The 26,944-nt window shown below is 39.5% G+C and overlaps 1 protein-coding gene across 5 annotated transcripts in view; it reads right to left on the bottom strand.

Moving 5' to 3' along the window:
• LOC131218702 (BEACH domain-containing protein B) overlaps positions 1-26,944 on the bottom strand; it is a 115,381-nt gene that overhangs the window by 57,055 nt on the left and 31,382 nt on the right. For all 5 annotated transcript variants that reach the window (XM_058213413.1, XM_058213411.1, XM_058213409.1 and 2 more), the window contains exons 6-9: positions 21,397-21,723; positions 14,299-14,521; positions 11,915-11,983; positions 10,383-10,835 (exon numbers count right to left, since the gene is read on the bottom strand). In XM_058213413.1, coding sequence (XP_058069396.1) covers positions 10,383-10,835; positions 11,915-11,983; positions 14,299-14,521; positions 21,397-21,723 — 1,072 coding nt within the window. The remainder of the gene's footprint in view (positions 1-10,382; positions 10,836-11,914; positions 11,984-14,298; positions 14,522-21,396; positions 21,724-26,944) is intronic.

Raw genomic sequence — 26,944 nt, 5'->3', positions numbered from 1 at the left:
GGGAGGAGTGGAGTTGTATGTGTATCAGCTGCTTACAAGTGATCAAGAAAAACAACTTTAGCAACATGAGTACTTTCTTGTGGTCAAATTCCTATCCAGTTTGAAAGCAGAAAATGAGCTTGTCCGTGCATAGATATTGGAGAAAAAGCTGTTCCTTCTCTTAATGAGGTATAATCTCGTCTTCAGCATGCATCCCTTGGCTCCACCGTCAGTTCCAATGGAGTAGATGATAGATCAACTCTGTTGTCATCTGTTGGACAAGGGTGTGGCAATAGTGGTAGCCCAAGTAATCACAACAATAATCACAATAATCACAATGATTCAGGAGTAGTGAACTTGTGGTAGAGGTCATGGGGGCCTAGAAAATGCACTCATTGTGAGGCCTACGAATCACACAATTGAGAGATGTGTAGCAAATTGGTATCAGAGCGGGAGGTCTCGTGTTCAAGACTCCTCACCGGGGGTGATTAATGCAGGGGCATTTCACATTCGGGCTCGAGTGGGGTAGCCCATGGGATGCGGGGACACACTCGGGGTGGGTGACCCATGTGATTTGGGGCTCATGGGGGAGGTCTCGTGTTCGAAACTCCTCACCGGGGGTGATTAATGCGGGGGCATTTCCCACCGGGCTCGAGTGGGGTAACCCGTGGGATGCGGGGACACACTCGGGATGGGCAGCACATGTGATTTGGGGCCCATGAGCCCACGCGGGGGGTTCGGCCGAGGTCCTAACCCATGAGATGTGGGGCCTGGGCTATGAGATAAAGGGATTAATTCGACATACTCTAACAATTCGAGCTTTTAGAGCAAGTGGTTAATTGTCTTGCATCAAGGACATTCATGGCAAGTCAACATGGGCAATCAAGTCTCTCATCCTAAAGAAAGTAGCCGGTCCCCCTCTGTTGGTTGTGGAGGCCCATGCCTAAACAACAACAAGGTACATCTAGAGACATGGTTGCGCTCACCAAGGATGAATACTTCAAGTACATGAAGAATCAATCTCTCTCTGGTGCTCCTTCCTCTTCCATGACCACATTCATGACATCAAGTTAAACTCATTTAGTGTCCCAATTCGATCATATGACAAGTATGTTGACTATATTTTCTTCTCTCGGAACCTTTCTGAGCTCATTTGTCACCTTAGAAAATGGTACCCAATCCAAGGTATGGGGGTCTGGATATTGTTCATCTTTGGTCTTCACTTTCATTGTCTCATTTGCTTTATGTACCTAAGTTTTCCTTTAGCCTCATGTCAATTAGTAAACTTACACAATCTCTCACTTGTTTTGTGACCTCCTATCCCTCACATTGTGTCTTTCAAGACAGAAGGACGAGGAAGAACATTTGTGAAGGGTGTGAATATGGTGGACTTTATTATCTGCACTGTGAATATGTTGGCGCAACAGCATAAATCAATACCTCCCCTTACTAGTGGCATTGTCGTCCAGGCAAGGTATTCAACATCGGTTGCTTAACGGCCATGTTACATAACAGTAACGATCGTAACCGTTGCACGTTACAAGGCCAAAACAGCCGTAACGGCCGTTACAGAAAAAACCAACCGGTAACGGCCCTATAACGGCCCAAAAACATTTTTTTTTTTTAAGAAATAAATAAAAGGTCGTAATGGTGGTGCCCATTACAGCCACCATTGCCGTTATGGACCTTGTGTCCAAGTCATCAATCCATGAAGATTTTCGAGAGTGCCATTCCTTAACTATCCCATGTTAAACATCACCAAATCTCTTTTCCACTGTGAGTGGAAAAGCATAATCTAGTTCTATGCATTTTAGTGCATTCAGATGCTTGGGGAATTATTCAGGTACCAAGTACATTAGGTTACAAATACTTTGTAACGTTTGTTGATGATTACACAAAGATGACTTAGATTTATTTGATGAGTTTTTTGTTTTTCTAGAAGCAAGATTTTTTTTAAAGGTAACACCACCAAGGATTGAACCCTGGATCACTCACACACACACACACACACACACACACACACACACACACACACACTACATTGTCTCTACCACTCATCTAATGACCAGGAGACGAAGCAATAAGATTTATTAAAATAGCTCAGAGGCTGAAGCTAAACAAGAAGCACCTAGCAACAAGAAAAAATAGAACACCCAAGAAAATCAAGCCGCCCACTCCCAAATGTACATTCTAGTCCTCCGAAGAACATACAAATGGGAACCACTACGATTCCGAAAACAGCGGTTGTTCCCCTCTCCCCGAAGCGTCCAACGACGAGTTAGCAAGGCTAGTCGCCACCTCAAACTACCTTTTTTTTTTCCCCAAAACCACCATTACACCAATTCAGATAGACCCTTAATAGATCTTGGTATCACCAAGGGACTTTAAAAGAATCAAGGATACCATCCCAGACTCTCCTAGCAAAGGAGTAGTGGATGAAAAGGTAGAACTAATTTAACTCTAATGTGTGTGTGCTTCGTTCAGATAATGCTAAAGAGTGTGTATCTCAATCTTTTAACTCGTATTTACCGGAGAGTCGCATCTTGCATCAAACAGCATGTGCACACACTCTACGGTAGAACGGTGTCATCAAATGGAGAAAAAATAACCATTTGCTTGAGGTGGCATGTGCATTATTGATTCATATAAATTTCCAAAACTTTTTGAAGTGATTCTTAACCATGTTTCATCTAATTAATAGAATGTCACCTATCTCTTAGAATGTCAGTCACCTCATGCAATTTGTTCCCCGATGTTCCATTGTTTGCTTGCCTCTTAAAGTTTTCCGGTGCGTTTGCTTTGTTTGTAAATTACAGTTAGACCATGATAAGTTCAATCCTTGAGCAATTGAATGTGTGTTTCTTGAGTATTCCAAAACCCCAAGGGGCATAGACCTTATAGTCCAATCTTCGAAGTTTGTATGTACAGACGTTACTTTCATTGAATCAACTCCATTCTTTTTAGATGAAGGTAAGTTTCCAATTGCTTTTACGATACCTATCCCAGTAGTGGATAACACCATACAATCCATTGCTTCCCTTGATTGTTATTGCTTCTAATGATAAGCTTGTACTCAAAATACACACACGAGTCACAACAAAAGCAGGGAGATAATGAAGTCAATCGCGAAGCACTGACCACCATATCTTTTGTTGAGAGTGCCAATCCAGTCTCTTCCTATATACCTCCTTATTCTTCTAACCTTCCCATTGTTCTTAGGAAAGTTAAACGTACTTGTACCATACATCACATTCAAAATTTGCTTCTATTGGTCTCTATTTCCAATGTTTCATAGATTTTCCACGTCTCTTTCTTCCTATCATTTTCCTAAGTCCTATCAACAAGTGTTGTCTAATAATGGATGGAAGTAGGCTATGTAAGAAGAGAAGGTTGCTCTTCACACTTCACAGGAATGACACTTGAAACTTCATTAATTTTCCAGCCAACAAGCCTGTTGTTGGGGGTCAGTGGGTGTACACCATTAATGATGCAGGACAATTAGACACTTGCTCTAATAACCCTCGAACTGATAGAGAGTGGCAAATCAATCCATTTATCTCATAGCCCAAGCCCCACATCGCATGGGTTAGGACCTCAACCAAACCTCCTCATGGGCCCCACTTCACATGGGTTCCGCTTCACACGGGCCACCCACCCCGAGTGTGTCCCCGCATACCACAGGCTACCCCACTCGAGCCCAGTGTAAAAATGCCCCTGCATGAATCACCGCCGGTGAGGAGTCTCGAACACGAGACCTCCCGCTTTGATACCACTTGGATGTAAGACAATTAGCCACTTGCTCTAAAAGCTCGAACTGATAGAGAGTGGCAAATCAATCCCTTTATCTCATAGCCTAGGCCCCACATCGCATGAGTTAGGAACTCGGGCGAACCACCTTGTGGACCCCACTTCACATGGGTTCCACTTTACACAGGCCACCCACCCTGAGTGTGTCCCCGCATCCCACAGGCTACCCAACTCGAGCCCGGTGTGAAAATGACCCTGCATTAATTAACTTTTAGCTTGATGGCATAGTAAAGAGGTTGAAAGCTTATTTAGTTGCCGAGGGGTATACGTATACTCTATGCATGGATTATATGGATACTTCCTCCCCAGTTGCCAAGCTCAACTCCATCCATGTTCTCATGTATATTGTCATTAATCACAGCGGGTCCTTGTTTCAGCTTGATGTTAAAAATGCTTTCCTACATGGAAACCTCATATAATAAGTAGCAATCACTTGGGTTTGTTGCTCAAGGGAGCTAGAGAAATTGTGTAAGTTGAGGAAGGTGATTTGTAGGTTGAAGCAAACTCCACATGCGTGGTTTGACAAGTTCAGCAAAGTTATATAAGCATATGGATTAAAACGAAGTTTGGTTGATCATTGATTTTTCGTATGCAAAGGTATCTTCGAGTTGAGTGTTTAGTCATTAATGTGGACAATATTATGGTCACAAGCAATGATAGTGGTGGAATTGAAAACAGTGAGTGATATCTTCAACATCACATTCTAACAAAAGATTTGGGTCATCTTTGGTATTTTATTGGGATAGAGGTTCCAAGAACAAAGAAGGGAATCAATCCATCTTAAAGGAAGTATACCATGGATTTTCTTGAAGAAAAGCGCCTTCTTGGTGCTAACCAACTGATACACTAATGGATCCAAATCATAAGCTAGTTAGACATTAAGGCAATCTATTTAAAGACAAAGGTATGAATAGAAACTAACCCACAAATGTACGTAGTTGCTCAAATTCTGTGATATCTGGAAAGAGTAGTGACCAAGGAATCTTGTATAGATGATATGATATCATCTTTTAAGTTATTGGATATTCTGATACAGATTGGGCATGTTCTCCTTCTAATGGTCTACAAATAGATAAGAGGTAATTTTTTGTTGCATGGAAGAGCAAGAAACAATGTTGTTGCCTAGTCTAATGTTTAAGTATCAACTGGTTCACACAATATTTGAGCTAGTGTGGTTGAAGAAAGCTCTTATGGTCAAAAGAAGTGAGAAAAGTTTTCCATGAATAGACCCCTAGTCAATTCGAGGTAACTTCATCAAGTCGCCTAGTCCGGTCTCCAACATCAACTAGTATGCCTACCTATGCACCTCTTGGCCAAATGCCCTAAAGAGAAAGGTCCATCAATAGTGTGAACAGGGAGCCTTGACTAGCAAGAGTTTCGAAGACAAACATCCACAAAAAATATGGAACAAGTCAACAACCGACCTTTCTAGTTCGATTAGCTTCAGGGTGCTTTAATCCTGATCTAAGTGTTAAAATGAATCAATTACAGGCCCCTAAAGTTAAATCTGATTGAGAAATCAGAGGACCTACTCGGGTGTACCAGAGACGAAGACGACCACCCACATCAGCGTAGCTTTCTTTGTGGACGAGTGTTCACAACCCCAAGTGTAGGGTCGCGATGTAGTAATAATATCAGTAAGACCGAGGTCGAATCCACATGGACTAAACTTATACGTTTCTGAAAGTAACTAGAAATAGAACTAGAAGAAGATGTAAAACTAAATCTGAAATCTTTGAGAGAATAATTGTGATTATTGCAATTGAAACTTGTGAATTTAAAGGTGGGAACTAGGGTGTCAAGGATCCACTTGTAGCAATTAAGATGCTACCCTACTTGATTCAAGTAACACAATTGGAATTGGAGTCATATCTTATCCAATTGGAAAATATAGCAATTAAATCAAATCTGAACTTTCATTGACCTAATTCTCAATAGGTGAGGATTGTGAGGATTGGAAGGGATTCCATCACCCAACCATGCCTTGGAGACAATGGCGAACAACAGGATCTACCAATCCATCAATCTCAAATAGGAAAACAAGATACTTAAAGCTATCGCAGATTCAATTGTATTTTGAGTCACAACAAACCATTGAAAACTGAAAATATTCCTTAAAATCAACTAGAAATCAATGAAGTTCAATTATCTTTTAAATTCGCGCGATCCTCAACCAGTCGAAGATGACCTTCGACTTGTCAAAGATTGCCTTCGACTCGTCTAAGGTTACGCAGATTTTGCGTGAACTGCGTAAATTTGAGGCAGTTTCCGGATTTTTCCAACTCGGTGCGAAAGTTGGAGTTCCCCCACTATAAATAAAAGTCCCTAGGATGCTCCAAGGCATCTTCTAGGGTTTAAGGAGTTGAGCAAAAAGGAGCCGCCACCAAGAGTTTTCTTCTTCTTTCTTAGCTTGTTTTTATGAATTCCTTAAGAGTTTTTTGACTTGTCAAGCCAGATCTTAGGCTGGTCGAAGCAGGGCATAGACTAGTCTAAGCAGGCAAATTTTTAGAATTCCTTTTTTTTCACTTTAAGTATTTGATTCTCTTCATTTCTCACTTGATTTTCTTGGATCTTTGGCATGTGAATTTTTCATTTTTGGTCTTCTACGATCCCACCTTTGGCTTGGTGATTCTTGAGCATTAAATCTATGCTTTTAGCATTCTTTTCAATCCAAGCTCTCAGATTCACCTTGCAACACAAACATGTAATAAATAGACCATTAAGTATTATCATGTTCATAAAACCAAGATATAAACAGGGGAGAATATGCAATATTTGACACTTAACAATGAGAGACGAGTTTCAGATGTGTATCAGGAAGACCCCGCTTTGGGATAATGCACGTGGGCTACTTAGGAGACCATTTTTGTCATAGGGATTTTATTTTGTGTCGATCTAATCGTTGGATCTTGTCGATCAGGCCATCGGGACACCAGATCTTCCAGATCTGGGCTCTTTGGACTCTGATCTTGTTACCTTTATGTTTTTTGTTATTTTTAGGATTTATTTAATTGTTGAGATTGATAATAGGTGATTTCATTTCCTTACTTTGAATGATGAGCCATTTCACTTGAGTGAGTGTCATGGTTATAATTATTCCGAATTTTTAATTATAAAAGCACGAGGAGGGGTGGACGTCCAACCCTAGTGGAGATTTAAGAAGAAAAAAAAAAAAAAAAATCTTTCTTGTGTGAAGGAATTTTCCTCCTTATTTTTTAGGGTTTTGAGAAACCCTCATTTCCAATTAAATTATAGAAGGGTAGAGGCTTGATTGGTGGTGGATTCCCCAAGGTACACTCTTCCACTTTCTCTTCTTCAAAAGGTATTATTCTCGTCTTCCTCCTTCCCCATTCTATTACAACCTTCTAAACCCATCAAAACCCTACTCAATCCACCCTCCCTTTCTTCCCTTTACCTACCCACGTGTGAACCTGCACATGCATGCACACACGCACACAGGCACGTGCGTCCGTACGGGCAGCCAGGTGTGAGACCCCATTTGGGGTTTTCCCTCTTTTAATTTCATTCCAAGCCTCCCTAATACCTAGATCTTTTGAATCCCTAAAAACCCTAATCCTAAATCTCCATCCATGAATCTAAAACCCTAATGAAAATTTGAATTTTTTCTTTGAAAAACTTTCCCAAACCAGAATTTCGCTTGCATCGTTACCTATTCAAGCGGTTGTTGCACTACCCATGCTACATTAGAAGTCCCTACTTCCAAGTGAGCCACTCTTGAATTATTTTATATTTTTGTGCACCACACGTATGTAATAACCTAGGATCTTCGTATTATAAATCTGAATTTCCAAATCTATTACGTGGATATGCTTGATTTTACATGTTGATTGCTGAAATTAATTTGTAATTGATCTCTCATCTTGCATCCTGGGATAGTTTCCATCATCCTACATCGAACTCTTAGGGATAACTTGCAAGACAAGGACACGTCAATAAAGCAGCTAAATCAAAATACAGATAAGCAAACCGCAAGCTGAAGCAATTGGGGATGCACGTCAATGGGAACGTTCAATAAGTCTATTGGAATTGGCTTTGTATCAATGGAATCTATGTTTAATATTTAATTAAATCTTTCTATTATTCATTTTATTTATGAATATGAATATTATTTCAATCCATATTATTTAATTGAATATATTCTTTCATTCCCTTTTTATAGAGAATCCGAGGCAAAGTGAAATTGAGAGAACTTTATTTGTATAAGAGCATGATATGTCTACACTATATCATGGGGGCTCTCCATCTCTATGAAGATTGTGTCCAGGATCTGGTAATCTAAGCGTTGTTTCTTCTAGTCTGCTCGTATTAGCCGCCCCCCATATAGCTGAGAATTTCCGAGCAATTGGAAGCCACTTTTGATGACGAGGCCTCGAAATTGATATTACGTGATCGTGATATTTTGATATCTAAAAAGAATCGATTTCATCAAGTCCCCTGGAAAAAGACAAGCAAGAAAGACATGTACGCAGTCATAGAGAAAATCCAACGAAGAAGAATTGAACTGGAGCAAACGGTACGGTGGCCATTAGTCCCTGGAAGAGTCAAACTTATAAAGGTGGTGCTGGGAAATATTTGATAGAACCTTGATAGGGGTGGAGAAGCATATAGATCAAATCATGAAAGAATTGTTATGGAACAGCAGGGTAGTCTTGAAACGGTTTGCCAACCGGGTGTCGCGGTGGGAGTGTCAGCCGAATGTTGATAGCTAAAATTTGATGGAAAACTCTAACATCTTCGACCATTATTGAAGGGAGGGGGTGGATACTAGGGACTTTCACCACTTACCCTTACCAAAAGGAAAGAGGCTTTCATCTACAAGCCTCCCTAACTAGCTAAACTGGCAAGCTTACCAAAACCACCTAAACTAGCTAAAGCACAAATCTTCCCTTCATCCAGGTATGTGTGGGTAGCAAAAAGTGGTAGGAGACGTGTTTTGCAATGAATCAACCAACACAATTGTTATGTAATAATCAGGCAACCTCTTAACCCAGTCTTTCATGAAGGAACAAAATACATTGAGATCAACTATCACTTCATACATGAGAAAGTGCCTAGTGGTGAAATTTCTACTCCATTTGTCAAGTCTTTGGATTAGCTTGCCAACATGTTCACTAAAGCTCCTGGTCGCACTGTGTACTCGCATCTATTCCAAGTGGGGTATATAGATGACATCTATTTCCAGCTTGAGGGGGAGTGTTGATGTTGGTAAATATAATTCCATACGATTGTGCAGTCCATCTAGATGGCCGTATAATCTTGCGGCCCACTCTAGTTGTATCCCTTTCCCACATTACGTGCAGTGTACTTAGTGTACACTTATCTCATTGTAATTACTTCGGAGACCATTCAGTATTTTTACTGATATTACTTAAAAGCAATGTTTTAAATATCAATGATATTGATCAATATATCCCACGATATATCTTGGATCCCACCTATGCGATACGAAACGCATAGGTAGTGCCGATATATCCCACTCGTTTGATCCGGTGAGCATTTTCAATTTTAATCCCTTTTTTGTTGAAATTATGTTAAATCAGTATCAAATGGTTACAAATCCATTGGTTCTTCATGTTTTGCATGGAAAAAAAAAAAAATCATAGAGTTGGAGCTTTGATTTCAATATCCATTGGTTCTTCTTGTCCTCCATGTTTTTTTTTTAATTTTCCTTCAACCAGCTGTCAATTGAGACTAATTTCGAAATTTCAGAGTAAATGGTCCGATTTGAGGCAAATTCAAAATTTCCCCAATTTCTCCCAAATCACTAGCGATGTTGCACTCCAAGCATGAAATCAAGCATGTATGAGGGCTGATATACTGATTTGTTAAGTCATTGTCAATTTTTGAATAGTAAAAATTATTTTTAATAAAAAGTTATTAAAATATTATTATTATTTTGAAATTTCCCTTCAACAAGTTGTCAATTGAGACTAATTTCAAAGTATTTAGGAGTGTTTGATGAAATGATCATCACATACACTCTAAATGTTATGCATTCAATTTGAATATAGTTGCATACTTGCATTAGTTCAGTTAGAGAGTGCATAGCTTAAGACCCTATACAAAGGAAACCTATTAGGTGCACTTCTTTTTTGAGATGTTATCATTTAAAAGTGTGCATTAAGGTCTTTTTCAAACAATCCCTGAAGTTTCATTGAAAAATTCAACCATTTTTCCCATTTTCCCCATGTTTCCCAAAAAGTGCAATAAATTAGCCAATACAAATGATATATCCCGTGCAATAACCAATACGTATCTGTATCCTAAGGATGCAATACAAAACGCAATACTGATATTTCAAACACTACTTAGAAGAATATAAGGAAGAGGGGTAGAGACGTGTAGCCCTTTTTTTCTCTTCCTCTACTCTATTTTATCTTCTCCTTGTATCCCCTACATCAACCTATAGACAAAAACATAGATAGGTAGCAAGATGGTAGATGGATACACTGAAAATAGCTATGAAAGATCAAAAGCAAAACAGACAAATTAAGTCAATATCGGATTTGGTATTGAATCATTTAAAATACACACACACACACACACACACACACACACTTGATTTAATAGCTCACCTGAGATGGCTCGGCAGCTCAGTCTGATTAGAGCAAGCTTTAATGCATGGAAACAGAGTAAGAAGAACCTTCATTACCCATTTTATTGAAAGCTCCCAATACACAAAAGAGACTTGTGTCCCACTCCGCCCAACTGATGCTTGGCCACAGTGGAATTCAATGTCTTCCAGAGCAAGAAGGAAAGAACAGAGTACACTGCTTAATTTAACAGCATACTCATTCCAATTGAGTGAGTTAGAAGAACCACAGGCTTGATGCAAACTGGAAGAACTGCTCTGAGAGATCTCCCTTCTAGAGTCCAAAATTACCATGGGAAAATCAACCCCCACGGGTGACTCTACCCTCTGCCGTTGCAACTCCTGAAGCATGAAAGCAGGCCAACAAATGTTGTTCGCAAATTTATGTACCCGTCCAATTTCACAGATGAACTGCAAATTGTTCAAATTCCCAAATCTGGACCAGCAGTTAAGGAAGCAGATAACAGTTCATACAGAGGTACAGAAACAATATGAAGATTACAAAGTTTAAGCCCATGGACACAGGTAAAAAACTGCAATGACCGAGAAGGGCCTTCCAAGTGTGTAAAAGGAAAAGGTAAAGACTTCACTATTGGTGAGTTGAATCCAATCTGGCCTGAAAATTAGAGCTGTACACGAGTTGAGTTAGCTCGGTCAGCTCGCTCGACTCGACTCGGAAAAGCTCGACTTGCCTCGGCTCAAAATTGGATTCGGACCGAGTCGAGCTGGTTTTTGGAGCTCAAAAAAAAACCGAGCCGAGTTCGAGCTCGACTCAACTCGGCTTGAACCTCAACTCGAATCAGCTCGATGACTCAATTATTTTTATCTTCATGCTGCTCGCCAAGTGTTTGATGAAATGACTAAACAAAGTATTGTTTTGGATGCATACATACTCTGCAGAATCGGCTGGTGGAGAGGAAGGAATGGATACGAAACAAATCACTATAATAATAATTTTAAAAAACAAAAAACTTTACACTATAAAACTGCCCTCATATCTTGTTTTTTATGTTACTCCAGAGTGTTTGATGAAATACCTGTAAGGTGTTGTTACTGTTTTGCATTCTGTGAGAGATTGAAGATGCATTATATGTGTTTGAGAAAATGTCTCACAGGCTCAAACTCAGCTCGAACTCAGCTCAAACTGGCCCGAGCTGCTGACTGAACCAAACCGAGCTGGCCAGTAAGGCTCGAGGACCGAGCAGAGCCAACTTCGAGGTGGGGTTAGCTGCTGGCCAAGCCGAGCTGAGTTGTGCCAAGCTCGACTTGGTTCAACTCATGGACAGCTCTACTGAAAATCTTAAGAAACGATGAAGAACCTTAAACAGAAAGTTGGTCATTTTAGGCATCTAGAGCAAGCTTAATATAGCTCATATGTTACCAATTGAACAAGGTTCCTAAAATTGAATATGAGAAGGAAAATCTGTGCATGTGCGCATTCTCATTCTCATGAACCAGTAGCAAACAACCCAAGGTTATTGTTATAGACCAGAACTATGGCAGTCTTAAGGATACACGGCCTCCCTTAGAACTTCCAAAGAAAGAATCTGGAGCTGGAAAATATCAAAAATAGGATTCTCACATCTGGAGACCAGTTCAAAGCATTAGTCATCGGAATTGAGAAAGTCTGAAATAAAACAAATTCAATGAAATGTCCAAAAACTGAGAAGATTTTGATGTAAATATACATGCATAAATGTATGCATTACATACATATTTATGTCTGCCCCTGTGAATAAAACATTAAACATAATGCTCCCTTGAATAAAAGACAACAAGTACCACACGGTATATGCAAAAACAGCAACCACACACGAAAGGCAGTATTTTATGATCAGTAAGTGTTCCAACCCTAAGAAACATGCAATTGATACAAAACAGCAATTCCCCCAACTGCTGGTACCATCTGCGGTAAGGAAATATTTGCACTTATAATGGCATGCCAAACAAGTCACTAATAGTGAGTGAAACACTTGTGATATAGCAATCTTGGGTTCAAGTCATTCAGCTCAAAGTCACTAGGTTTCAACATCCCAACCAAATCTTGCAGAACCAAAAGTGCCATATTACAGTCTCAGATTCAATTCAAGCTGTTCAACTCAAAGTCATCTGTAGTAACAGTATACCTGACCAAATTTTACACAACAAGAAGTAAACAACCCGTTCAATAACTAGAAGAAAATGATGAGATAGAGAGAGATTTCCAAGTGAAAATAATCCAAATTTTCAAAAGGTATTGATGCAATTTCTTTTACAGGGCTCTTAAAGGACAAGGAGAAGGCCTAAAAGGACATGAGTGGAGGTAGCAAGAAAAGACTTGATGACCTATGGTTTAATTGAGGATATGGTCCTAGATACAATGGAATGGCAGAACAGTATTCGTGTAGCTGACCCCAGTTAGTTGGGAATTTGGGATAAGGCTTAGACGATGATGGCAATATGATTGATGCAGCTACTTTGGCAGGTGCTCAAGTGGTTTGGGAGACCTGTCTGCTGACAGCTTCATTCTTGCAGGTGGTCAGGAGGCTTGGGCCCCTTCTTGTCACATGAATTTGTCAGATGTTGAACCAGAGGAAATAATCAGGTCATTGGAGTTGCTTCAGAATCAATCTCCGTCTTCTTCTGACTGGGATGCTCGGTTCTAGAGATGGGAGAGGTCAGGAAGACTCTCGGTTAGCTCATTTTATGAGGCAGTTCATGTGCCAGTCGTGAGAGAGGCAAAAGACCTGTCAAAAGCAGTCTGGTATCACAAGAACCCTCCCAGAGTTACTGCCTTTGCATGGCTAGTGGGGAAGAACAAGGCACTGATGGTGGCAATTTGCAATGTGCCTCAGAGAAGCAGAGAAAGTGAATCAGCTGTTTATTAATTGCACTTTTGCTATAGAGGTCTGTGGTTGGTTTTTTAATTTGTTCCAATGCAGCTGAGTGATTTTAGGCTCAATAGATGCCATTTTCTTAGCTTGGCATAGGGGTGGTGATGCCCAAAAGGGAGTCTTGTGGAGATTATCGCTTCTTGCTGTTTTATGGTCGATCTGGGCAGAGTGCAACAAGAGATGCTTCTGGAACCATAAGCTAAGTCTTGATGAGGTGTTCAGAAGTGCAGTTGGTTTTTATTTCGTGGGCTGTGCTTCTTGAGCCTTTTGCTTCATGTCCTATAGCTTATTTTGATTCCTTTTATTGTCGTGCATGTACTTTTGCTATGAGGAAGTCTCTTCCTCCTTTGATCTAATAAAATTGGTGGTACCTCTCAAAAGAAAAAAGAAAAAAGAAAACAGAAAAAAAAAAACGTTTGCCTTCCTAAAATGAGTCGTCTTCTTGGATGATGGAAATTAGCTCCAACTCAAAATTCGCAAAGATCTAAAACTCATTTTCTGGCTTTCGCTATGGCATCAGTTCAAAAGGCCCCTTTGGAATTCATTAAGATTCCCAGTCAAAAGATTGTACATGAACAACATGATAGCAATATCATACATCTCAAAAACCTATCCACACATCACGCACCAGTTGAGAAGCCGGTTTCCATCTCAGATAAATCCTACATAGGGAATAAAATCCTCCACTTCGACTCGCATCTTTCAAACCAATTCGCATAGAGAATCTGGATTGATTTGCAATCAAAGCAGTAAGGAGATGGCCAAAATTCTTGTATGTGATCGAGGCTATCCATGAAAAACGTAGATCTGGATGTCCAGTTTTTGATAAATCAGCTGACAAGTGACAATATGAAGTAATACCTCATCTTTATGACTTCATTTGAATCAAACTAAACAAGAATATTCTAGAAAAAAAAAATTTGTTTTACTAGACAGAAAATAGCAGTTAGATAAATAGTCATAGAGTAAAATCAGCTAACGATGCTAAACTTGGATGTTGCATTACATCATCATTTTGCAAATTACCTCTCATCATCAGTATAAAATGTATTTGTTGATGCTAATGTGTTGGTTGATGAAAGACTCAGACCATCCAGTAGAACTTCCAGTCCTCCAATACTTCTAAAATGATTCTGAGCCCTTGGGTTTTCAGATAAAGCTGACCTGAGGGTGTTCAACGTTAAATACTGGAGAGATATCTCTGTCCTTTGTTCTTTCAAACTCAGCCTTCTGATAACTCGTAGCAGCTCTGGAATTAAACAATCAATTGTTGTTACTGATATAATGAAACAAAAGAGAGGCAGAGATAAATACAATAGAGCCATCTTCCAGAAGTGTTCATCAATTTTGAAGGATGAAAAGACCTTGAGCAGAATACACTCACTTTTTTTTTAACAGCTTTCCTAAGCGTCAAAGGACCAACCCCACACTACTCAACAGAAGCAAGCTATGAGGGTTCTCCATAAAGATAGATCATTATGTCAGTCATTAGCGGTAGTCAATACCCTCAGATCTTTAACCCTGATAAGAGGCCTACAGTTCCTCTGGAACACATTTTGATATCTAAGAAAACAAGGTTGCTACTTGCTAGAGACAATCCAAGAGAAGCCTTATGTGGTAGAAACTCGCTTCTCAACAATAAAGAGTAAAGTCTATGTTATATGGTTGCAAGCAAAACACATAAATGAACCAAAATAACATAAAAAAGAACTTTTCATGAAAGCTGCAATATGTCAAGCACCTTATAAGGATTTGACTAGAAAAATAGGAATTAACCAGGAATTCATGACTTAGACATGCACATGTAACCATAGCTGGAAGATAACAAGCTGTTGGGAGAAATATGATATCTGCTTACAGGACCACTGACCACATCATCTGCACATAGCAGACATCAAGGGTAATTGCCTTGGATGCTAGCAGTTACTGAATCTATAATGGCTGCAAAAGGGTAAGGACTTGATTTGAACCCTGATGAAGATCCACCGCTACAAAGAGCTCATCATTCTCACTCATGTAACAATGTCCTCATACATCTCAAATTATGTTGATACATCTTCACAAGACCCCTAACCCTCCCGCATAACCTCCCTAAATACTCAATTGTATGCTTTCTCAAGATCTATACAAACCATATAGCACTAGGTTCTTACCCTTCTACATATACTTGTCCCTCAATTGGCCAAGTACAAAAATAACATTGCTCATTGACCTAGGTAAAGCTGTTATCAATAAAAAGCTCGGCTTTCTACTTTCTTCATATTTATACATTAATCCCACTCACCGCAACCTCTTAACTATGATTTACATGGAAAAACTAAATAGAGTAACTATTTAGCAGCAGCTGGAACCTCTTAACTCCTGCCATCCAAATAGAGTAACTATGATTTACATGGAAAAACAAAAAAGTGCCAGTTGCCAAGCTTCTTGCCTGAGTTACCTGGACATCCACTGTTAGGTCTTCATCATGCTGACACCTGTGGATGCTTGGACACTCTTGGACACGACGTGGCACTTCAAAATCTGTACCGAAAAGGCGAAAACATGTTCCGGTGATGTCGTCAAAACTGCCACATGTTAGATGCTTTCAGTGAGGTGTCCAGAAATAGATCCCACATAGAATTTTCCTTTCATCTTCAATTTTAGTAATGTACGTTTCTTTTGTCAGCCGAAGATTTCTCAGTTCATGCCCTCAAGCCTGCATCCATTCTCTTGGTGTTGAAGAAACTATCCATAAGAAATCGCACTCCCACTTTCAGGTTTTACTCCAGTTTTTATTACAAGTCTTGTTCCTTTTCCTTTTTCTTTATTTTTGTTCTTTGTTGAGGTTTGCTAAACTTTCTAAGAGAGCAACTTTCATTGTAATGCTCGCAGTGTTTTAAATAGCATCGCTACATAGTGTGGCGTGTGTGCTACATAGCGTAGCCTACGTGCTATGCAGCTTGCTAAATTCACATATTTCCCCTATAGCATACACTACAAGCTACATAACGTGTAGCACACGCTACAAGCTACATGGCATGTAGCATATGCTACAGCATACCTTTTAAAAAAAAAAAAAACGTTTGTAAAGGGTGTTAGGTTTAGGCTTTTAGCTATGATGTAAAATGGTGGTGGCCCATCCTTATCACACGTGGCAATGATGTAGAGCTATCCAGACCATCCAAATAGTTGGTCCTATTGTAGATGGGTAATATCTATACTTCCATATAAGACTATCCTAACCATCTATTAAATGGGCCCCAACACGTGCATTGTGGAATAATGCCATTTTAGAAATGGTGCAAAACTCGCATTTTAAGGACTTTAAACTAAAACGCTTTTTGAAAGAGTGTTTTCCAAAACCCCTTTTAAAAAAACCCTAAGCCAACACACACGCCGCTTCAGCCCTTTGATTCTCTCGATCCAAAAAGCCATTGAATAGAAGGTTTTTGCCGATCAATCGACCTTGCAAGAAGGTCCGTTTGCTGTATTTTCAAGATCTTTGGAACTCAAACGAAAGAGAAAATTATAATTCCCCCTATTCACATCTGTATGGCTATGAAGCTCAAAAATCCAGTTTTTCTATTGATTGAATCTTTTCTCAAGCTTGATAGGGGGTATGTTCTTGCCCCTTAATTTTTGTTAATGAGTTCTTTTTCATTTCGGATGAAGATTTACACTTTCTTTTGGGATTTTTTCAACTTTCTATTGTTTTAGTATGCCGGTTACTCAATGTTATCGGATAGGGTTGCTATGCTGTTTTTTTTTTTCATTTCTTCCTCTCTTTTTTAAGGGTCTTACTGTGGGGAATGGCATGTTACTATGCAATGTTGTAGGATAGGGGTTGCTATGCAATTTTTTACTCTTCCTTTTTTTTTTCTCAATTTTCTTTTGTTTTAGGGGCCTGCTGTGGTGTGTATGTGGCATGCATGCAACCCATCCAACCATCACGAGGGCCAGCATACTTCAATAGAGGTGTTTTGGTACTTAAGCATTGTTTTCTATGGCGTGGCCCATGTGGGGCCCACTCTAGTGTGTGTATGGTATAGATTTAGACACATCCAGTCCATCATGTGAGCCACCACTTTACAGTGGTGGTTTGTTAGTGGCTGCCCGGTGGTGTAGTGTCCACGTGATAATGCAGCAGTCTTTTTTTCTATACTTGCAGCTGTCCATTTCTTAGATTTAGAAAGTTGCTTTGAAAGTTGTTGATAAGATTTGGTTCATATATGTGGACTGGCTTTTGATAAATGATAATTAATAAGTAGTTTGAAAATGCTTGTACCTAAAAAGTGAATGATTTTTCTAGGCATTTTTTTTATTTTTTTGACTTTTCTTACTATTTATCATAATTTTTTCCTACTTTTTAATTAAAAAATAGAAATACCAGTGGCTTCTTCTTGTCAGGGGAGGATCTTCTCGTGGGAACTTTGGCAACTCGGGGCGACAAAGGCAGCCAAAGAGAAATATTCTCTAAAGATCAGTGGGGCCCGTCATAGACGAATACAAAGGCGAGTTCATCACTAGAGATATTCGGGTTGCAGAAGCACTAGAGGAAGGGGAGCTGATGCTAAATAGTAAATAGTGAGCAAGTTGAGGGGAAGCTGTTGGAAAGAGTTGTGGTCACCCCTCTTTGCGTTGAGAAAATGAGAGAAGGCACAAGTAAGATTTGTATGATGGATGCGGCAATGCCTAGACACAGTGGGAGAAAGAGAAGCTACGTGCCCAGCTCACAGTTGGGTTTAGGGTTTATGAAAATTGGGGTCCCAGACCCTTCATATTTGAATCTACTCGGTTGGAAATTGATGGTTTCGAGTAGTTAGTAGTGGATTGGTGGACTCTTTTTCAGCAGATGGTTTATTTGGTTTTAGGCAGTGTTCAAAATATCGGTATCGCATTACATATCGCTCCCTTGGGATACAGATACATATCGGTTATCGCATGCAATATATCGGTTGTATTGCATAATGTATTGTTGTTGTTGGAAACATGGGGAAACATTGGGAAATTAGTTGAATTTTTCAATGAAACTTCAGTGATTGTTAAAAAAGACATCAATACAAACTTATAAATCAAAACATTATTAAAAAAAAAAAAAACAAGTGCACATAATAAGTTTTCTAGCTGAATTGATGCAAGTATATGAATTTTCATCTCCTTGAGTAGGCGGAGGTTTGCAAGCCGACTGAAGTGGGGTTGATCTTAAAAGTTTATGCAATATGAGTTTTGGCCCTTCTTGGTAAGTGGATTTGGAGATTTGGTATAGAAGCGGGAAGGCTTTGGAGAGCTTACAGCAAGTGCGAGATCTAGGAGGGCTAATGGTTTGTGAAGAGCTCCTTGCTTTATAAAGCTTCACATATTTGAGAAGCAATTGCGGCCACAGATCATATGGTTTGTTGGAGGTGGAGGGCAGGTTCCTTTTTCGTTGGGAAATAGTCATTTGCATTCGTGTTTGGGTGGACACTTAGTTTGGAGATTGTGCACTTCAAGATCTCTTTCCAAGAGTGGCTTGTCTTGCTCCCGGTCGCTTTATCTTTGTGGCAGGTTGCTTCTGTTTTTACAATGATGTGGAACCCCCTTGCCGTAGGCAGTGTTCAAAACATCAATATCGCATTACGTATCGCATCCTATGGATATGTATTGGTTATCGCACGAGATATATCGTTTGTATCGGATAATTTATCGCACTTTTTGAGAAACATGGGGAAACATTAGGAAAATGGTTGATTTTTTCAGTGAAACTTCAAGAATTGTTTTTTAAATAATAATAAAAAAAAAACTTAATACACACTTTTAAATCATGACATCTCAAAAAAGAAGTGTACATAATAGGTTTCCTTTGTATAGGGTCTTAAGCTATGCGCTGTCTAACTGAACTAATGTAGCTATATTTAAATTGAACGCGTAACATTTGAGTGTATGTGACGATCATTTCATCAACCACTCCTAAATACTTCGAAATTAGTCTCAATTGATGGCTGGTAGAAGGAAATTTTTGAAAAAAAAAAAATTAATATTTTAATAATTTTTAATTAAAGATTATTTTTATTTTTCAAAATTTTACAAGGACTTAACAAATCAGTAGATCAGCCCTCATACATGCTTGATTTCATGTTTGGAGTGTAACATTGCAAGCAATTTGAGAGAAATTTGGAATTTTTTGAATTCTCACTAAATCGGACCACCTATACTCAAATTTTGAAATTAGAGTGTATGTGATGATTATTTATCAAATACTCCTAAATACTTCAAAATTAGTCTCAATTGACAACTGGTTGAAGGAAAATTTAGAAGAAAAAAAACATGGAGAACATGAAAAGCCAATGGATATCAAAATCAAAGCTCCAACTCCATGATTTTTCAAGCAAAACATGAAAAACCAATGGATTTGTAACTATTTGATACTAACTTAACATAATTTCAATAAAAAGTGATTGAGAATTGAATATGCTCACTGAATCGAACATGTGGGATATATCAACACTACCTGTGTGTTTCGTATCACACAGGTGGGATACAAAATATATCGTGGGATATATCGGCCAATATAGTCGATATTTAAAACATTGGCTATAGGAACATGACGGATGAAGAGATTGTGGAGTTTATCGGGTTATTGGATCACCTCAAGAATGTTTATCCTTCTTTAAAAATGGATTCAATGATTTGGTCGGGCCATTGCTGAGGAAAGTTTTTTGTTGGTTTGCTCTTTAGCATCATTAGTAAGCCCTCTTGCCTATCTCCCTCACTTCATCCTTTTCATCATTGATTGGCAGTGTTTGTTTAGCTTATGGGTCGTAACTCATAAGAGGGTTCTCAACATGGACAATTTACAAAGGAGATCCTTAGTTCTTCCCAACATTTGCCTTCTCAAAACTTGCCTATTGTGCATGGAGAATGTGGAGTCAATTGATCATCCTTTTGTGCATTTGCCCTTTTGTTTCTAAAGTTTGGGCCCATTTCCTCTGTTTGCTTCAGGCGGATTGGGTGATGTCGGAGTCCGTGGAAGACCTTTTGTGGGCTAGGCATGAGGGAGGAGTTGGGAAACCGGAAAAGCACAAGTGGAGGTTGATCTCTATGGCCGTCTTTTGGGTTATTTGGGGACCTAGGAATGTTCGGTGCTTTCGGGATGAAAGTGTGGAGGTGAATGAGGTTATTAGGAATATCAAAGGTCTCGTGTCGAGTTAGGCTACCTATGTAAAGGCCAGCTTAGCCACAATTTGTGTTTCTTCTTAGGTTTTGTGTTGAGGTTGTTTTCTTTCCCAACTTCTTGCATGCATCTTTAATCAATTTGTTGTATCTCTCAAAAAAATGTACCTTACCCTATACACTATAGAGGGTTGAGCGATACGCAACACGCTACGTGCTATTTAAAACACCGAGTGTTCATAGAAACTGAGATTATTATTGTGTAATTTGAGGTTTTGTTAATTTAGACAACTATTCGCTGGTTTTGATTTGAACTATCCAAATGCTCTTTTTCAGATTTCCTTCAATCTTTATGTTTACATTGTTTTCTTATTCGTTTATTCTATTTGTTGATTTAGTTAGTTTATCAACATCTTAGCCTTTCTCCCAGCAATTTGGGGTTGGCTTTGAAAAGGTAGACTGGCAAATGTTTTACAATAAGCTCACTATCAGATATTAACTTCCTCTTCTAACCAGGCTCTAGGAACCAACAATGGCCGAGACTCACATGCACACCACTAACACGACAACATGGTCAAACCTAAGTATCGCCCTCCAGCCCAACTATGACATGCATGCCCCGAAGGGTGAGCAAGTGAAACATTGTCATGGACGGGCAGTTGCCATGAGAACTGCTAAGCGCAAGGCACCATGCGCATGCAAGGTCATTCTCAGGTAGTTGGCTGCGCCTAATAGCAAGAAAACTAATGATACGCTATTGCCAACACTATTTACATGCCAAAAACGCTAAAGCCCCACACTATCAACCAACTTATTTTAGCACATAATAACCGAAGTCCAGAAACATTATTAACAGTTCGGGAGGGAAGGGTATGGTGACTTTATTCTATAAGAAAATTTTAGCAGCTCAGAAAAGGAATAGAAAGGTGTCAAGTTCCATATACATTAGCAGCCATTCAAAAGACATCCAAAAAGGAGGATGGCATACCTTACCTACTAACCAATTAAGGCCACCTGCTTCCAACACTGACACAATTGCCTTCTGCTGCCATCGGAACCTTGCTTCAGAAATAGAACCCTTCAAGCCACTGGAACGATCTACTGTAGATGCTGAGTCCTTCGGAACAGGACAGTCCCCAATATTGCAGCACAACTGAGACTTCTCGTGCATATTTGCATTCAAATCTATGAAGCTAGAAATTATCGAAACAACACCTAAAAGTATCTTTTGCAAAACTCTAGTCTTCTCTATACTTGGATGTGATAAATGTTCATCAGTAGCAAATGCACCAATCACTGATTTGAGTTGAACAACTGCAGCTGAAGAAGTTAAACTTTATAATTAGAAATCTGACCATGTTTGAAACAGTGACACAGTAAGTATTCACCCGATGATTTCGATAGGAACAAAGAGTAGATGCAATATATATATATATATATATTGCCAATGTAGAATTCAGCAAAACTCAAAAAGTACCAAGATGGAGAATATTATATTCAGGAAAAATAATAAGTAATAACCCATGAAATTTTGTGTAATCTATATGGAATCTATATTGAAAAACTTGCAGTCAGAATCCAGACACCATAAAAGGAAAGGAAGAGTGTACAATGCAATGTGACCAACTCATATAGGTGACGCAATAAGACTTGGATTAACTTAATCTCTTAGGGCTCATTTGGTGCTGTGCATAATTGATTCACAACAAAGGATTCTCCGGACTTGTAAACTGAGAATTGCTTATGTTAAAATAAACACGTTTGGTAAACATGTTTAATAGAGGTGATGGCCCTTGATAGATTGGAATGGCAGAACAGGATTCATGTAGCCGACCCCATTTAGTTGGGATAAAGCTTTGATGATGGTGATGACAATGATGGTAAACATGCATTAAAAAAATGCAAGATGGTTATCAAATGAATGGTTAAATCACATGGCTAGTGTTCCAACTTCCAATGGATCTAATTCATCCATCATGGCTAGTTACACAGCAATCCAGACTGTCCAAAAAACATGCTAAACAGGATCTATCTACCATATTTAAAACCAAAGATTTAAATGGGGGAAAAAAAGTGTTATGGCATTTACAGTGAGGACCATCATATAACGGGCTGGATCCCAGGTTTAAAAATCAGTTTCGCTGTACAGTATCTGTCACCACCGATACCAGTTTGTATATGCCCAATTTAGGCTCTGTTCCATTTAAATCAGATGTTAAGATATCATGATCACTGTGATCTTAGACATACGCTTCATCCACAATGCATCCCACAATTTAGACAGTTGAGATGGTGTATCATGCATGTAAGTGACAAATGGGAGCAGGATGAGTCACCACCATCATTCAATGGTCTTACTTCAACAAAAAAAGTATCCATGCATCAGAGGTTAGCATTATTTAAACCAATCTGATTTCATGCTATGACTCAATAACAGCGGGTTCAGCATTCTAGTCAGTTTAATTTGAGATAATAAACGCCATGTGTGCAAGTTCTGAGTGGATGAGTGCCAACCTTATACTCTGCCAGAATAACAAATAATTATCCCACCTTACGAACAGCTTGGATTGGCAGATAAGCACAAAGGTGGGACCCAAATACAGTTTTGAAGTTTCCAATTTTGGGTGTTCTCCTTAATTGTTCCCAGTGTTGTGGCCCACCCGAGATTGGTTTTGGCCTAAAACTTGGGCTATGGGCCAATAACGGATGGCCTCACATGATGGACAAAATGGATTTTCACATCAACATCATGGGTAAGTCCCACATGACTGTCCGCAATTTGAGAAGTCAAGTCGCACACTGTCAACTCAGTGTGACACAGACAAGTCGAGGCCAAGTCCACCCTATTCAGGGAGGTCATGTGCAAAATGGCAGAGGGTGTAGCAGATCGTCCAGTGCTAATACTGGTATGTATCGCCCGATGCACACCTGTTTAGGATGATATCAAAACCTTGGTTAGCAGAGTGAATGGCATCGAAGATCCAACAGTGGGGCCTTCATATAAACGGTTTGCATCAGTGAAACATAGTCCATCCAACAGCTATAAAGTCCCAACACATCCCACAGCCACATGTATCCTAAAAGAAAATAATATATAGGATATTCTACAGCAATACATATGATATATTTTGTATTAGAGAACAGGCGGTGACATTATGAATCAACAGTAATCTATGCTTCTTTTTTGTGAAAGGTCGCTATTTTATTGAGTAGGCATAGACAACAATAATCTATGCTGTTACAACAAACAACAATTTCAGTGTGAATGGAGTAATATTATTTCCCAACAACAATTTTATTAACCTCTTTCAACCATGAACCTCATCAGAACGAACAAAAAAGGATTGCCCCCCTCTTTTTTTTAAAGGTGATAAATTTATTGATCATAGGCCGCAGCCTAAAGAATACGAAAGCTGAATACGAGAGAATACGAAAGCTGAATACGAGAGAGAGAGAGAGAGAGAGAGAGAGGGAGGGAGAGTTACAACTCTAGCCAATTGATTGGTAACTGGGAAATAAGCTTCGATGCAATAACCCATTCCGTAACTTGAGATTTGGTCCTCTTAACACTTAATACATGTCTCTTCCGATTCCTAAAGCATCGATCATTCCTTTCTTGCCATAGAGACCAAATACCTACTACCAAACTTATATGCCACACTTCTTTCCCGATCTTCCCTTTGCCCCCGCCATTCCACACCAAAAAAGAAACTGTCGATGAAGTGTGGCGACACCCATGCTACTCCAAACAGGTTGAGAAAACAATCCCACATCCTTTTTGCATATGAGCAATGAATGAAGAGATGATCCACAAATTCCTCATCTTGATACCACATCAAACATATATTTGAAAGAATCATCAATCTCTTTTTAAGATTGTCAACTGTTAACACATTTTTTCTTCCCACTAGGCATGCAAACACAGCTACTTTTGGAGGGGCTCCGTAGTGCCTAACAAATGATGTTGGACTAACCTCCTCTATATTGTCGTGCCCACTTAGCAACTTGTAGAAGATTTAACTGAGAATTTACCGGACTTATCTTTGATCCGTTCCATCTTTATCCATTTCTGCGAATGCCGAGGTGACTTTGGATGGCAAGTCAAGCAAGCCAATGAGCTCTTCTATCTCTTCATCTTCTAAATTCCTTCTACATGGCAAGCCCAAATAACTTTCATTTCCTTGGAAAGAAAAGCATCTCTCCACCCTCGTATCTGCCTCCAATGCAATCCCCGCTAAATGTGGAAACACTCAACTATTGCTCCCCCACCCATGTCTTCCCAAAACCGAATAGTTTTCCCATAACCCAAGAAGAAACCATCCCTTCCCAAACTTTCCTTTTTTACCGACACCACGGCTTTCCATAAATATGATGACCTAAACAACAAGACGACCTAATTCTCTTACCCCTCTCACCTACCCCATATTTCCTAACTGCTACCTCTCTCCATATGGATCTCTCTTAAACTCCAAACCCATTTTCCTAAGAAGCCCACACACACACACACACACACACACAAATCTCATGGTTTGCATACATCTCCCTACTTCATCATATGCAATTTTACTTTTCTTCGCTCCTTTCCATAAGAAATCTCGTCTAATTTTTTTTCCAATTTGTTCAACACTGATTTTGGGCATTTAAATAGGGGCATGTAATAAACCAGAAGATTAGATGTTGCCGCCTTGATCAATGTTAACCTTCCTCCCAAAGATAGATATCGACTCTTCCATTGAGACAACTTCCCTTCGAACCTCTCCAATACTTTGTCCCAAAGATGTTTCCCCGGTCTTCCAATGCATAAAGTAAATCCAAGATATGTGGTAGGAAAAGAACCCTCCCTGCATACGAATATACTCGCAAACTTTCCTACTTCCTCCTTAGAGATACCCACCCCCAAAATCTCACTTTTATTGATATTTACCTTTAGCCCTAATACCACCTCAAAACTAATTATAATCAACCAAAGATTGTTCACTTGTAACTCATCTGCTTCGCATAATAATAGCATGCGGCGTGCCATCTACGAATTTTAAGTGCATAACCTAAAATTCTGAGGTATCCACCCCAAATCCTTTCACCAAGTTCACCACGGCTCCTCTATCTATCATTCCACTAAAGGCCTCCATAACTACCAAAAACAAGTATGGGGACATGGGGTCGCCCCGCCATAATCAACTAGGTGCTAAAAAGAAACCATTCGGAGAACCATTAAGCAAGACTGAGAATTTAGAGATTACACATTCCCGAATCCAAGATGTCCATTTCTAACCACAGCCCATCATTCCCAATATGTAATCCATGAAGTCCCAATCAACATGATCGTAAGCTTTTTTAATGTCCAACTTACTTATTACCCCTTTCAAACCTCTCATATTACAAGAATCGATACATTCATGAGCCACCAATGCCGTATCCACTGTCTTCCTTCCAGAAAGGCCCCTTGTGATAATGAGATAACTTCTCTAATAACAGAGCAAAAGCTAAATGCTAGCACTTACGCCAAAATCTTATAGGCCTCCCAAAAGATTTATGGGTCTAAAGTCTCTAAGGCTCTCAACACCTTTTTTCGGAATCAAAACGATGAATGTAGCCCCTAGCTCCTTTGCCACGCGACCTGTTTCGTGGATTTCTTTAATAAAGGCAACCACATCTTGCTTGACTGATACCCATTTTTTTTTACAAAATGCTATCAGGAACCCATCCAGCCCAAGGACTTTATCACTTTCCAGTTGTGAGGTTGCTTTCTCGATCTCTTCCTCTGAAATAGCTTTTTCCAAAGACTCCGACGATTCCGGTGAGAGAGAATCTATTATGAGGTTATCTAGTGAAGGCTACTTCCAATCCCCTCTTATCAAGAGATCTGAATAAAATTTAACTATAGAATCGCACACCTTTGCTTTACCTTCTACTCTTTCCCCCTCCACCATTAGTGATTTATTTTGTTAACTATGGACCGAGCACTTGCCATAGTATGAAAGAATTTCATATTTTTATCTCCTTCCTTTAACTAGAGGGCCCTATATCTTTGCTGCCATTTAATTTCTTCCTCTCATAGCCTAGCATTATATTTTGCATTATAGACTTCCCACCAATTCTTCTTCCAATAATTCTCCTAACTTTCCTTGATGTCTAGAAGTTGAATTTCATATAATAACTTTGACGCCTCAACGACCTATGGTACCACAGTTGAACCGTTCTCAATAGGCTCGTGTGCACTCGCAGCTGAGGTGTCCGAGACAGCAGTTACAGCACCGATGGCTTTCGAAGTCACGACACATATCCAAGGTATAACAGTTTTTTTATTGGTGGACACCGGGTCCACTATCTCTATATCATGCACGGCGGTCAAGCGACTAATGTTGGAAACAGCTCCTGCGAAGGGGGTGAGAATCCTTACAGCCACAAGGACCTTTTCGGACGTTACCAAGATTTGTAAGGATTGTGCGATAGACTTAGGAAGCAGGACGGTGCTCGTTGACCTGATCGTTGCCCCACTATACCATTACGACGTTATCCTCGGTATAGATTGGCTCACCGA

This window comes from Magnolia sinica, chromosome 11 (genome assembly GCF_029962835.1).
Source record: "Magnolia sinica isolate HGM2019 chromosome 11, MsV1, whole genome shotgun sequence".
NCBI lineage: Eukaryota > Viridiplantae > Streptophyta > Magnoliopsida > Magnoliales > Magnoliaceae > Magnolia > Magnolia sinica.
This window is presented reverse-complemented; position numbering and strand designations above follow the sequence as displayed.